We start from the raw sequence: 16,092 nt of genomic DNA on the forward strand, positions 1-16,092 counted from the left end.
AAGGCTGTAGCTTAAGAAATATGAAAGTAGGTCACTAGGTCAAAATCAATGTCAAATTTCATTTTGAAACACGAAACTATGCATATGGTCCAAATTTGATGCCTGTACCTTCAAAAATGTGAAAGTAGGTCACTAGGTCAAAATAAAGGTCAAAGTTTTTTCCAGTGCATAAAATTATGCACGTGGTCCAAATTTGAAGGCTGTAGCTACAGAAATGTGAAAGTAGGTCACTAGGTCAAAATCAAGGTCAACTCATGTCAAGGTTCATCTTGCCGCTCAAAAATATACATGTGGTCCAAGTTTGAATGTTGTAGTTACTGACAAGAACATTTTAAAAGCTTTTCCCTATATAAGTCTATATGAACCATGTGACCCCCGGGGCGGGGCCATATTTAACCCTAGGAGGATAATTTGAACAAACTTGGTAGAGAACCACTAGATGATGCTACATTACAAGTATCAAAGCCCTAGGCTTTGTGGTTTGGACAAGAAGATTTTCAAAGTTTTTCCCTATATAAGTCTATGTAAACCATATGACCCCCAGGGCGGGGCCATATTTGACCCTAGGGGTATAATTTGAACAATCTTAGTTGAAGACCACCAGATGATGTCACATACAAAATATCAAAGCCCTAGGCCCTGTGGTTTTGGACAAGAGGTTATTCAAAGTTTTTCCCTATATAAGTCTATATAAACCATGTGACACCCAGGGCGGGGCCATATTTGACCCCAGAGAAATAATTTGAATCATCTTGGTAGAGGACCACTAGATGATGCTTCATACCAAATATCAAAGCCCTAGGCTCTGTGGTTTTGGAAAAGAAGGTTTTCAAAGTTTTTCCCTATATAAATCTATATAAATTATAAAAATAAACAAAGGGCCATAACTCACTCATAAATTGTTGAACCAGTCTGATTTTCAGGGGGACACAACTAGGGTACCAATACATCATTCTGACAAAGTTTGGTCAAAATCCCCCCAGTAGTTTCTGAGGAGATGCGATAACGAGAAATTGTTAACGGACGGACGGACGGACGGACGGACGGACTGACGGACGGACGGAATGACGGACGGATGGACCACGGACGCAGAGTGATTTTAATAGCCCACCATCTGATGATGGTGGGCTAATGAAACAAGAGTGCCGCCAAATGGGGCAATATATGCTCAAACGGTTACATCACTGGATGGGTGCAAAATTTAAAGAATTTGACTGTTGAAGCCCAAAAGACAGGAACAACAAAGTCCACAAAAAAGTCTTTACCAGGCACAGGTATGTCAAAATACACCTAAAAATTGGAGGTACCATCCATGTTATACCACAGAAAAGTGGTCTCGGTTTTTCCCTACGGCCAATAATAAACAAGTTTGAAAAGTAAGCTATTTATAGTAACATAAAAGGGAAGTAATTCAAGTTTTTTTTATTATAAGTAAACAAGAAAGGGATATGCCAAATAAAAGCAAGAGGGCCAGGATGGCCCTAGGTCGCTCACCTAAGAAACACATCATAACAGTGTAAAACATGTTTGACCTAGTGATTTCATGGAAACACATATTCTGACCAATTTTCATTAAGACTGGACCAAAAAATTGGTCTCTTGCGATAAAACAAGCATTTTCTAAGATATGACCTAGTTTTTGACCCATGTTCAAACTCGACCTAGATTTTATCAAGGCAATCATTCTGACCAAAATTCATGAGGATCAATTGCAAAATACAGCCTCTATCACATACACAAGTTTTTTCTTTGATTTGACCAAGTGACCTAGTTTTTGACCTCAGATGACCCATATTCAAATTCGACCTAGATTTCATTAAGGCAATCATCCTGACCAAATTTCATAAAAATCAATTGAAAAAAACAGTCTCTATCGCATACACAAGATATTTCTTTAATTTGACCTAGTGACCTAGTTTTTGACCTCAGATAACCCATATTCAAACTCGACCTAGATTTCATCAAGGCAATCACTCTGACCAAATTTCATGAAGATCAATTGAAAACTACATCCTCTATTGCATACACAATGTTTTTCTTCGATCTGACCAAGTGACCTAGTTTTTGACCCCAGATGACCCATTTTCGAACTCTGCCTAGATTTTATCAAGGTAATCATTCTGGCTAAATTTCATGAAGATCAGTTGAAAAATACAGCCTCTATCGCATACACAAGGTTTTTCCTTGATTTGACCTAGTGACCTAGTTTTTGACCAAAGATGACCCATTTTCGAACTCGGCCTAGATATCATCAAGGTAATCATTCTGACCAAAATTCATGAAGATCAATTGAAAAATACAGCCTCTATCGCATACACAAGGTTTTTCTTTGATTTGACCTAGTGACCTAGTTTTTGACCCGAGATGACCCATTTTCAAACTCGGCCTAGATTTCATCAAGGCAATCATTCTGACCAACACTCATGAAGACCAATTGAAAAATACAGCCTCTATCGCATACACAAGCTTTTTCTTTGATTTGACCTAGTGACCTAGTTTTTGACCCAAGATGACCCATTTTCGAACTCGGCCTAGATTTCATCAAGGTTATCATTCTGACCAATATTCATGAAGATTAATTGAAAAATACAGCTTCTATCGCATACATAAGGTTTTTCTTTGATTTGACCTAGTGACCTAGTTTTTGACCCGAGATGACCCATTTTCGAACTCGGCCTAGATTTCATCAAGGTTATCATTCTGACCAATATTCATGAAGATCAGTTGAAAAATACAGCCTCTATCGCATACACAAGCTAAATGTTGACGGACAGACAGACGACAGACAGACGCCGGACATTAAGCGATCAGAAAAACTCACCTGAGCATTGCTCAGGTGAGCTAACAAGAGCACTGCAATGCAGAGCAATATTCACAAAGCAAAGTCAAATATGACCTTTGACCCTGAAGCGAGTCATCCGAAACGTGCGCTCTGCATGCTATCTCAGTGTGGTGAACATTTGTGCCAAGTTTTTTTTAAAATCCTTCAAGCAGTTCAAGAGTTACAGAGTGGACACAAAACAAACTGATATGACCTTTGACCCCTAAGTGTAACCTTGACCTTGAAACGAGACATCCAAAATATGCACTCTGCACGTTGTCTCTGTGTTGAACATTTGTGTTCAGTTTCTTGAAATCCTTCAAGGGGTTCAGAAGTTATTTACTGACATGAAATTGCTAACAGACAGACAGACGTCCCAACACTGGGGTATAACATAACACATCCCTTCGGGCATATAAAAATTATTAGACTTTCATTGAGAAATATGTGCTTGTCCTATGTCAGAATCATACTGTGCTCCTAAATTCCTGCAATATATCTGCTGCAAGACACGCGTTATTTCTTGGAACAAAATTTATAAATTTAATATCAGCTAACACATTCAGGCTTTCAAGTGTCTATAGCATAAAACAACATCTGTAAACAAATGCCTAACTATACACAAAATGCCTAACTGTATGCAGGATGCCTAACTGTAAACTGGCTGCCAAACTATAAACAGCCAACATCAGCAACAAAACCAAGTAAGAACAGTGTAAAGGAACACAAATGAAATGTTCCGTTTACCCTCGAAGCCTTTGCTGGACTGTTAGGCTGGACTGTTCGAGTTTTGTTTACATTCATCTACAGAAAAGGGAATGTATAGTTGAATTAAAGCAAGTTGTAAAATGTGCTTTGAAAGAAACATGGAACTCTGAAAGCTACTTGAAAGCCTGACAGTTAATAAATTATGAATTGTGAGACACTGTGAAAGTCTACAACACATGACAAAATATTTGCTTTTCTTTAAGAACTTAGAATTGATTCTACCAATGTTTAGGCAAGTCTCAATAAAACCAAGTACAAATTTCTCTCATCCATTTCAACATGTTTTTGTTTTCAGAAATGTATGTGTATACACTAAGTATCTACAGTTTTCTTACATTTTTTTTGGTTTAACAGCATACTGACACAATTTGCAGGTCACATGGAAACCATCACGCGAGGACAAACCCCTGACTAGAATTTCTAGTTACATTACTCTCCTTGTGTTTGAAGTCATGATGACAGGAAGTAGGGTAATACCAGTATGCCAACTTTTCAGCTTTTTTTATATTTGAGGAAGACACTAGGTACCTCTTCTCGTGTTACACGAGGCGTACCAGTAGAATTAAACTACAGAGTGAGACCTTCTTCATCATATGACAAACCCAGTACATAAAAGCCAAGCAGCATTTCAAAGTATGTTGAAAGAACCAACAAATGCAACCAGGTCAATCCTGACAATTTTTCTGTCACATCCTCACTTGAAAACACTGATATGTTAAGTTAATGTTTACTATACACTTTGTTTTGTTGGGTCTGACGTTGCACCAACACAATCATTGGTCATACGATGAATTCCAGCTTTGATGGTGAAGAAAGACCCCAGGTGCCCCTCCATGCATTATTTCATCACAAGCAGGCACCTGGGTAGAACTGCTGTGATAGATGGCTTCCTCACTATACACTTTGAAATCATTTACTGTGAAATCATTTAAATTCGCTGGCATGAAATTTCGCGCAAACATGAAGAAGGACTGTTTCGCGCGGGCTTAAATTCACGCATTTTCAATTTTAGAAAGGGAAAAATATAATAAAACAAGAGGGCCATGATGGCCCTATATCGCTCACCTGTTATCATTGCACTTGAGGACAAGAAGGTCCTCAGAAAAAATATCTAAGTCCAAAGGACAGTAACAACAAAGGGAAGAAATTTAACCAAAAAGAAAAAAAAAACTTACAAGGAACAGATATGTCAAAATACACCTAAAATTGGAGGTTCCATCCATATTGTACCACAGAAGAGTGGTCTCGGTTTTTCCCTATGGCCAATAATAAAAAAGTTACTAAAAATAAGCTATTTATAGTAACGTAAAAGGGAAGTAATTAGTCCTATAAGTACTTACTGATATAAATCCATTTTGATTACAATCGGGGGGGGTAATCAGATACAAAATAACTCTGGAACCTATGATTGGATCTGATTTGTCATGGAATCCAAGATTTATTGTTGTTGAAGATATTTTGGAAGTTTGTATCAAATAAAACCATAAATGAAGTCTCTATATGACTGCAAAAGCCAAAATAGCCAATTCTGGACCTTTAAGGGGCCATAACTCTGGAACCCATGGTGGAATCTGGCCAGTTCAAGGAAGGAAGCAAGATCTTGTGGTGATACAAGTTGTGTGCAAGTTTGGTTAAAATCAAGTCATAATTGAAGCTGCTATTGTGCAGACAAGGTCAAAATAGCTAATTTTGGCGCTTTCAGGGGCCATAACTCTGGAACCCATTATGGGATCTGGCCAGTTCAACATAAGAACCAAGACCTTATGGTGACACAAGTTTTGTGCAAGTTTGATTAAATTCAAATCATAAATGAAGCTGCTATTGTGCAGACAAGGTCAAAATAGCTAATTTTGGCCCTTTCAGGGGCCATCACTCTGGAACCCATAATGGAATCTCGCCAGTTCAAGAAAGGAACCAAGATCTTATGATGATACAAGTTGTGTGCAAGTTTGGTTAAAATAAAATCATAAATGAAGCTGCTATTGTGCAGACAAGGTCAAAATAGCTAATTTTGGCCCTTTCAGGGGCCATAACTCTGGAACATATAACGGAATCTGGCCAGTTCAAGAAAGGAACCAAGATCTTATGGTGATACAAGTTGTGTGCCAATTTGGTACCAATCAAGTCATAAATAAAGCTGCTATTGTGCAGACAAGGTCAAAATAGCTAATTTTGGCCCTTTCAGGGACCATAACTCTGGAACCCATAATGGGATCTAGACAGTTCAAGAAAGGAACCGAGATCTTATGGTGATACAAGCTGTGTGCAAGTTTGGTTAAAATAAAATCATAAACGAAACCACTATCTTGCAGACACGAAATTGTTGACGGACGGACGCACGGACGCACAAACGACAGACGAAGGGTGATCACAAAAGCTCACCTTGTCACTATGTGACAGGTGAGCTAAAAATGATAATAGCGTGGTCTTAAATTCGCGCATCGGTCCTAGCGCGAAAATTCGTCCTATGCAAATAAAAATGATTTTACAGTATTTCCACAAGGATGAAATTTCATTGTTTTAGCCAAACAGTTATTTGATAAGAATTTGAATGTACGGATTTCAAATTTCGAAGATAAAATGAATATAAATTTAATGTTCTCTGTTGTTTGGCCTTAAATTTCATGGACTGTGGCATCTATGAAATCAACAAAAATTAAGCCGCCACATACATTAATGATTTCTCATTATTCCTGTCTTACTTAAATGTCAGTGACTCACCTTCTGTATGTTAATGCCAGTGAGTTTCTCGACTACATTCGGCATCTTTTCCATGATGTCAAGGACCTCCCCTGTCAGTTTGGACACGCCCACATCACCCTTACCACTGGATACCATAGTAACCTTCTTTGTGTGTGACAGTGGTGCCGAGATCTCTGCAGCAACCTACCAAAGAAAACTTAGATAACAATTTATTATGATCAAATAATTATACATGTAGTTTTGCTTGTTTTCTATCAGACTTCCAACACTGCATTTTTCGGGAAGATAACTGTATAGAATGTCATCTATTTGGTCAAACTAAATCAATTTCTTAAGACTTAGAGAGGATCTCATTATTCGCATATATGCAGTTTTTAACAGAAATACCGGAGTGTAAAGTAAGTTCAACTTAGTTAAACAAGAGGATCATGATGGTCCTGAATCGCTCACCTGTCCCCACATGACCCAGTTTTGAACTGAGTATGATGTCGTTTTTTTCTATTATTTGACATAGTGACCTAGTATTTGAGCTCATGTGACCCAGTTCTGAACTTGACCTAGATATCGAGATAAAAATTCTGACCAAGTTTCATGAAGATCCATTGAAAAATATGGCCTCTAGAGAGGTCACAAGGTTTTTCTATTATCTGACCTAATGACCTAGTTTTTGAAGGCACTTGACCCAGTTTCAAACTTGACCTAGATACCATCAAGGTGAACATTCTCACCAATTTTCATGAAGATCTCATGAAAAGTACGGCCTCTAGAGAGGTCACAAGGTTTTTCTATTAATTGACCTAAGGACCTAGTTTTTAAAGGCACGTGACCCAGTTTCGAGCTTGACCTAGATATCATCAAGGAGAACATTCTGACCAATTTTCATGAAGATCTCATGAAAAGTATGGCCTCTAGAGAGGTCACAAGGTTTTTCTATTTTTAGACCTAATGACCTAATTTTTGACCACAGGTCATCAACTTTCGAACTTGACCAAGATATCATCAAGGTGAACATTCTGACTAATTTTCATGAAGATCCATTGAAAAATAAGGCCTCTAGAGAGGTCACATGGTTTTTCTATTTTTAGACCTAATGACCTAGTTTTTGACCGCATGTGACCCACTTTCAAACTTGACCTTGATATCATCAAAGTGAACATTCAGACTAACTTTCATGAAGATCCATGGAAAAATATGGCCTCTAGAGAGGTCACAAGGTTTTTCTATTTTTAGACCTAATGACCTAGTTTTGGACCGCACGTGACCCAGTTTCGAATTTGACCTAGATATCATCAAGGTGAACATTCTGACTAATTTTCATGAAGATCCATTGAAAAATATGGCCTCTAGAGAGGTCACAAAGTTTTTCTATTTTTAGACCTATTGACCTAGTTTTTGACCGCACATGACCCTCTTTCGAACATGGCCTAGATATCATCAAGATGAACATTCTGAGCAATTTTCATGAAGATCCATAGAAAAATATGGCTTCTAGGGAGGTCACAAGGTTTTTCTATTTTTAGACCTACTGACCTAGTTTTGGATAGCACGTGACCCAGTGTCGAACTTGACCTAGATATCATCAAGATGAACAATCAGACCAACTTTCATACAGATCCCATGAAAAATATGGCCTCTAGAGAGGTCACAAGGTTTTTCTATTATTTGACCTACTGACCTAGTTTTTGATGGCACGTGACCCAGTTTCGAACTTGACCTAGATACCAACAAGGTAAATATTCTGACCAACTTTCATGAAGATCCATTGAAAAATATGGCCTCTAGAGAGGTCACAAGGTTTTTCTATTTTTAGACCTACTGACCTAGTTTTTGACCGCAGTTGACCCAGTTTCGAACTTGACCTAGATATCATCAAGATGAACATTCTGACCAACTTTCACAAAGATCCCATGAAAAATGTGACCTCTAGAGTGGTCACAAGCAAAAGTTTACGCACGGACGGACGGACGGACGACGGACGCTGCGCGATCACAAAAGCTCACACTGTCACTTTGTGACATGTGAGCTAAAAAATACCCAGTTTTCTACACAATGCTTTCTTCTAGGAGGAACAAATTAACAAGTTTTTTTCTTTTTAACCATACAGTGATGCTGAATGGTGGCAGCATTTGAAAATCTCAGATTTTTTTTTTTTTTGATTTTTTTTTCAAAAATGGGACGAAACATACTTATCAGAGCAGGAAATGGGAGAGAATTTTTGTCCAAAAATGGCCTAATAAAAACTCTGCACTTGCTTCAATTATTTTTTTCTGCAGGAAAGTTTTGTATTTTAGAATTTTGGCAAATGCATCAAAACTGTAGTTCTAACATAATTAACAGATATTGTTAAAATTAACATTTAAAACATTTCCAAATAAATATGTTACTGTCCTATAGAATTTAATTTGCATCTTTGGTAGTTTTTATCTTAGCTGTGTCCTGGTTGTATGCTATAATATAATTCTTTTACCTTTGGTAATGTCTCCAGGATCATGTCTATCATAGCAGCATCCTGATAATCCTTCCAGGCATCTGCTTTCTTTGCCATCTGTTCTGCTTCGGCCTTCGCCTTGGCCTCGATTGCGAAAGCCTCGGCCTCTCCTCGCACACGTATAGACTCTGACTCTGCTTCAGCCTCCAGAATGACACGGTTTCTGCAAAATATCACACAAATTAGCACTTTCTGTCTGCCAAATATACTATTCAGTTAACAAAGTAACAAGAGAGCCATTACAGCCTACCAGAGGTTTATAGTATTGTCAGTCTCTCTAATTCTGCAGTAAATAGTCATAGAGTTTTGTTTAGTAGGATGAGTGATTGACTGTTCAACAATGAAAATTCACGCCCAAATAATAAAGAGTGACATTCCATTTTTAAAAATATTTACATTCTTTAATGACAGGTAAATTTTAATGTGCTTCTGTAAGTTCTCTTAACGAATCCTTGTTCAAACAGCCTTCCAGACAGTATAATTTATTCAGCATTCATGGTGTTGAAAAAAGGTAATCAGAAGTAAAATGTGATAAAATACATGTAAATGAAAAAAAGCATTTACCTGTCTGCTTCAGCGAGTTTCTCCATCTTGTATTTCTCTGCCTCAGCAGGTTTACGGACCTTGGCCTCAAGTTCACGCTCACGACGGATGATTTCTTGTTCTTGCAGTTGAATCTGCTGTGTTCTCTCAATGACCTTCACCTGCATTTCCTCATCCTTGATCATCTGACGTGTCTTGGCAGTCTGGAATGTTTTCAGTATATCGATAGAGCTACCACAATTGGAGATTAATATTCTAAATGGCACAAACCCATGTTTCGTTACACGGCATGCAGTTTTTAAAGGTGCGTTCAAAATATGATTTTCAACCCTTCAAACAACTGGTAACAACACAATAAATCTATTGATTTTTACAATTACATCATTTAGAAATTTAGAAAATAGCATGTTTTACGTACCTATCATTAGGCTACAACGTAATTTACCTGTATGTTACCAGGGAAGAACACATTTTGTGTATAATCAATTCAATGAATCATTTTACATGTATATCATCAAGAAATTACATATTTACCTGTATATTATTAGTAATAACACATTTTATCTGCATTTTATCAGATTATAATATATTTACATGTCTATCATTAGGTAATAAAACAGTTTTACCTGCATATTACTAGGTAATAACATATTTTAAATGAATACTATAAGGTATGAACATTTAACCTGCATGTAATCAGGTAATTATACAATTTACCTGACCATCATTAGATATTTTACCTGTATATGATTAGATATTTTACCTGTATATTGTTTATAATGACATACCTGTAGTTCAGCAGCAAGGTCACTCTGAGCTTTCTTGCCAAACACTTCCTGATCGTATGCAGCTTTCTTCAGATGGAAATCTCTCTCAGCATGAGCAATCTCAATATCATTGGCATACCTGGACGCCATTCTCTTCTCCTCTGCCTCACTTTCCTGTCAAATATATACAATACTGAAATAGTCGTCGATACAATTAAATGCTAAGACATGTAGCAGCACTCAAGAAAACAGAAAATCGAAAGACAGAGCTATAACGTAGGTGGTGAAGTTTAAAGTAGCTTTTCGTCCTGATAATCCAAAACGTACACAAAACAACGTATGCCTCAGTGATATTGTTTATTGTAACATCTCTGTCAAATCAGAAGATGAGAAGCAAAAATGAAAGCATAAAAAAGTTTTCATTTCTCCATTTAAATAGCTTTTAATGAATATAAAAAGTAAAAGCAGAATAAAATGGTGACAAAAAACCCTCACAGAACCTGTTTCTATTTCACAGAACCTGTATTTTCATATCATTTACAACACACACTCTGTATACAACATACTACTTTATCTCAAAACTGCTTTTTTACTTCCTTTGGCAGTAAGAAACATCGGCAGTTCAAATAAGTTAACCTTTTCAATAACAAAATTTAAACTACTGGTATAATTTCTATTCACAACCAATATATTTTACGTCACAATATCGTTAGGCATTACAAAAGCAAAATGGTTAAAGAAGTATGACTAATAAAACAAATACTTAAAACTAAGGAAAATAGTAAAGGACTATGCTAAACATTTAATTTGCTTGTGAAATAAAATATAATATAACTTATCAGAAAAAAAGTGCTTACAGAAAAATCTACATAAAATTGATATAATTATCAGTAAACCTGATTCTCTGTTAAAGTTTTTACTTGGTAACATCTAGTACAGTCCATAAAATAAACAAACGTGTTTGCAAACATGGACTGATCCAAACGGAAGGGGAAGAAGCATTTTATAGAAATATTCCGATGGCAAAATACAAAACATATCCGTAGCCCTGACCAACCTATAAACCGGGAAAGTCTATTTTATAAGTACATCAACACGGCTGACCTATTTAAACGAGCTGTACTGAATAAATAGATGTTATTTTGGTTTGTTTTGTGTGAATATGGAATCTATTTCACACCGAAGTGGGCTAACTTTTGTTGTTGTTTTTTTAAGACGAGAAAACTGTCCCACCTTGGGGAGAGATATATATATCATTGACGAGAAACAAATCAATTTTCTTTTTATTTTATGCTTACTAATGTTGAAGTATGCCCTTTACAGAAATTTTAAACTCCGTGCGGGAAACAGACTCCTGTCGAAAATGATGTTAAGACATTCTGTGATGTTGCAAAGATGCACAGGAAATATAGTTCCATTTTAAGTTATCATTTTCAGTAAACAGTTATAAAGTTACTTGTTATTCAAATTTAGAAATGTTATATAACGAACAAAATGTGACTAGAATTTTAGTTCTGTTTTACACAAACAAGATACAAATGATTATTACATACATGTTTCTATTCCCCATTAAGTTAGACTAGTACCAGAAATGTCAATATTTTTCCATACACTGATGCCTGAATTTCATATCGGGTGCGTGACGTAATTCAGTGTTGTTTTTTTTTCTATTTAGTTCAGTATTGTCAATCCTATTCAGGCTATTGAACAAATTTATGATATTTACATTATATTTATACATGTAGATGTGTATGTAATAAAAAGGTTATTATCTTTGCATCGGGAAATATGCACTCGTTCTTCAGCCTAAAGTCGCACAATATTTCCGCTGAGAACTCGTGCATATTTCCCCGATACAAAGCTAATAACCTATAATTACACAATGTACATCAGCAAAGCACTATCACTCAGCATAAATTAATGTTAGGATTATACTGTCATACTGATGTAAAAGTACTCCATCATTAGCATGAAATAAACTCTTAATTTCTAACCCACCATCCCACAATGAGAAATGACACTCAAAGTTCTCCATTTACGTAAACTGACAGCTGTTGATGTTTCATTTACAGCAAAAATAATTTAACATCCAGCACAAACCGATATATTACACTTTCTGTGAGTCGAGAGTTCGATCCTCGGGTGGGGCGTATGTTCCCTCATGACTATTTGATAAACAACATTGTGTCTGAAATCATTAGTCCTCCACCTCTGATAATTCATGTGGGGAAGTTGGCAATTACTTGCGGAAAACAGGTTTGTACTGGTACAGAACTCAGGAACACTGGTTAGGTTAACTGCCCGCCGTTATATTACTTAAATACTGTTGAAAAACCCAAATCAAACAAACAAACATATCATGCAGAACAATACTTCATCAATTCACAAGTGGAATCTAGGGATGATATAGCATTTATTTAACTAAAGCAGGAACATTTATGAAGAGATGTAAGTTTATTAACATACAGGCCAATGTTAGTATAAATAATGTATCTTTATATTTTCAAAGCTCCTCCTAAAATACTTTTCTCCATACACTTAATAAATTCTGGTAATTAACCAATGCACACAAAAGCCATCACAATCTGTCCCCAAATACTGTAAAATCATTTGATTTTGTGGACTGACTCGACCACGACAATAAGTTCCCAACAAAAAAGATTTTAAGGTATTAAGTCATGAAAGATTCATCAATAACAAATTTTGTAAAATTCTGTAAAAAACAGATCTCGACAAAAGCTGATGAAATAATTGTTTTTTTGTTTATTCAAATGCATTTTTGTTACCATCAACGGTAAATTAATGCCCAGCATATTATCACTTAGGTGCAGACCACTTACATCTCTATTTGTTCAGCTGTATGACAGCATTCAAATGTCACACAACAAAAACCAACCTTAATTCCGGAATCTTTCTGGGCTTCTGACTCCCCTATTCTCGCATCACGTTTCACCTGGGCAGTCCTAGCCATACCCAGGGATCTTAAGTAGCCCTGATTTTGATAGAAGAGGGGTCATTAGACATAGTTATTATGGATGTTAGAAAGCAAAAAAAAAAATACCAACATACCATGAAGCGAGCTTTCTGAATGACTGGCATTTTTTTGCCACACCCTTTTCAGTTAATAAAGTTACGAATTAGAAGTTTTTGAATATTTTTGGGGGAAAATTTATCCAAAATAGTACATATTCTATCAAAAATGCCAATCTTTCAATGTAAGCAACACCTCTGCATGATGATTTGCTAAAGTTTTCTACAGCCCCGACTCCACTGCCTGTAAACATGTGATTGACAGGTGCTCAAGACCAATGAGTGCAGGTCACCTTAATTCCAGAATCCTTCTTAGCCTCTGCTTCTCCAATCTTGGCATCTCTCTTCACCTCTGCTGTCCTTTTCATACCTAATGCCTTGAGATAGCCCTAGAAAAATTGCAATTAATAGGATTAGCTAAGATCTTTTTTCTCTTCAATCATAATAGAACATAAAATGCTGCAACTAAAATGAGTTTGCCTGTCCGTGACCTCATGATATTATACTTCAGAATTTTTCTATCTGTAAAAGAAATGTTTATTTAGTACACCAAACTGTTTATTGCTATAAGAATAACATGTCTATTTTTGTCTTTGATAACATCCACAGGATCCCCATGAACTGGTTAGTGCCACAGCCCGGTAGGGTGAGGGTATCAACAAATCCAGACAGATTCTGCTAGAGTTATAACATGGAACAAACATACATGAATGCTATTGCAGCATAAAACATTAAATGTTCATTAAGCAATAATTGATTATGATGACAAAATTTCCTTTTGAACTATCTTTTATAGGGCTGCAATACGTTTACACTTGGCCATGAGATGTGCATATATTTAAAAGGTGTGTAAAAAGCGCTTGAGCACCAGAATCTCTGATCACTTTCCTGTTTAAACACCCCCTGAAAATGGCAAATACAGCAATTTTATGCTAGAATAAACATTTTCTTACTGACTCGAGCAATACAAACTTGCCAGCTACTAGAACACATAGGCATTTGCAGGTCCAAATTCAAGATTCAAGATACATATATATACCAAGTCTTGATATTTACCTCAAAACATATAACTCTCCTAACAACCTGATTATTACTGTTGACATTTTTTGTCATAAAACTGGATGGCATCAAACATAACTTTAAACTAGAATCAAATCATACTTCTGACTTAAACTATCAAGGTGGCCGAACTATCAAGGTGGCCTGCATGATTTACGGATACTGTATTCATGATTCAGGTAACAGTTTGCCTGTATTTTCCTCATTACTTGATGGATTTTCAAAAAAGTGTCGAAGACAGCAGTGTGTGTTCTTTCCTCTTCATAAAGCACCTGCCATTTTTCTCGGTACTTCCTTAAACACTTTGCCCGACTAACTGAATAAGCAACATACCTACTTTGGTAGTCCGGCGAAGACTTAAAGAACAGTCATGAAATGATTGTTGAAGTATTGTGTGGAGCAAAGTACACTTTATTCTGTCTTTGACAGTGTTTATTCTGTCTCTGATAGTGTTTATTCTGTCTTTGACGGTCTTTTTTCTGTCTTTGACGGTCTTTAACTTATAAAAATCCACAAGCAGTAAGGCAAATATCGGCAAAATGCTACCAGAGACTTGATAATATTCTCTAGGTTTACATCATGATATTACAAATTACAAATAAAAAATTCAAGCTGGTGCCAAAATTATAACAACAAACACAATGACTGTTTCAATCAATTTACATTTTAACATTAAAAGTAACAAAGAAATAAGGATTTTATGAAATCTTAAATCAATTTTCTTGCATGTTGGACAGGGTTTTCCTGAGCTTTTCCGGTGCTAGAAAATCTCATCTTACACCCTGGGATGTAAGATGACTCATGTGCTATAATTTATGAATGAATGCATAAATTCATATGATTCGATAACAAACAAGAAACGCGGCAATGCCACGAAACCAGGTTTTCAACACTTTTCATAAGAATAAAAAAGTATACTGAATCACAGTGCACCACTTTAAAGCACAACCCTAACCCTAACCCTAAACCCTAACCCTAACCCTATTTTTAGTAACAATGACCTTGACCTTGATCCCAGAAACCCCAAAATCAATCCCAAGCTACAACTTTATATAAGTTTTCTATACACCAAGTTTCATCATGATAGCTAATTCCTAAGTTAAGTTATTGACCAGAAACCCTTTTTCTATTTTAAGTAACAGTGACCTTGACCTTGACCCCAGAAACCCCAAAATCAATCCCAGCCTTTGTCTTGATATAAGCTACATGCATACCAAGTTTTATTCAAATATCTTTATCGAAACAAAAGTTATTGACTGGAAACACCAGTTTGACGCTGCCGCCCGCCCGCCCAACAACATACCCCAATCTAATAACTCAACGAAAACCTGGTTAAAAAGCGCCGTAACTTTGTTTTTCTTTTTATCTTCTTCATATTGAAGAATAAAGCATGCAAGAAAAAGAATCAATCATTGGCAGTGTAAAGATCGGAATATTCAGCACCAGTTTAACTGTCTAGGCAGTAACTCGGCAGGAGCCTTGTTACCGCCTAGACAGATACGCTTGTGTCCAATATTCCCATCATTACCAGCAACCAGTGAAATATTCTTATAAAATCTCTAAGCAGCTCATGCAGACACACTGTAAATAAATCAAATACATTTAATTGAACCATCACATAACAGGACAACACTCATTTCCCCCATACACCCATTCATTACAGTATTCATTTATATACTTTTAACAGATCTTCTTATAAAATGGACTGAACAATTGATAATAAATGTAAATCATCTGAGAGTTCTTGGCTGTTTATTTTAAATGAATGACTCTGGTGTTGACATTCCATGACTTTAAATGGGGCAATAACGTTTGTTTTCCAAGTTTTAGGTCAAACCAACATAGCTGGAGTCATATTGCTAACTGCCATGTTTGAGACTTTCAAGTTAAACCGGTACGATTAAAATCAAATT

The 16,092-nt window shown here is 36.2% G+C and overlaps 1 protein-coding gene across 6 annotated transcripts in view; it reads right to left on the reverse strand.

Moving 5' to 3' along the window:
* LOC123558577 (flotillin-1-like) overlaps window positions 1–16,092 on the reverse strand; it is a 70,558-nt gene that overhangs the window by 5,832 nt on the left and 48,634 nt on the right. For 4 of the 6 annotated variants that reach the window (XM_045350481.2, XM_045350453.2, XM_045350487.2 and 1 more), the window contains exons 6-10: window positions 12,987–13,082; window positions 10,112–10,264; window positions 9,345–9,526; window positions 8,760–8,943; window positions 6,311–6,475 (exon numbers count right to left, since the gene is read on the reverse strand). In XM_045350481.2, the coding sequence (XP_045206416.1) occupies window positions 6,311–6,475; window positions 8,760–8,943; window positions 9,345–9,526; window positions 10,112–10,264; window positions 12,987–13,082 (780 nt within the window). Of the gene's footprint in view, window positions 1–6,310; window positions 6,476–8,759; window positions 8,944–9,344; window positions 9,527–10,111; window positions 10,265–12,986; window positions 13,083–13,413; window positions 13,510–16,092 lie in introns of all 6 variants that reach the window. The other 2 variants (XM_045350458.2, XM_045350474.2) reach the window with 1 other exon arrangement.

This window comes from Mercenaria mercenaria, chromosome 15 (genome assembly GCF_021730395.1).
Source record: "Mercenaria mercenaria strain notata chromosome 15, MADL_Memer_1, whole genome shotgun sequence".
In the NCBI taxonomy this organism is placed as follows: domain Eukaryota; kingdom Metazoa; phylum Mollusca; class Bivalvia; order Venerida; family Veneridae; genus Mercenaria; species Mercenaria mercenaria.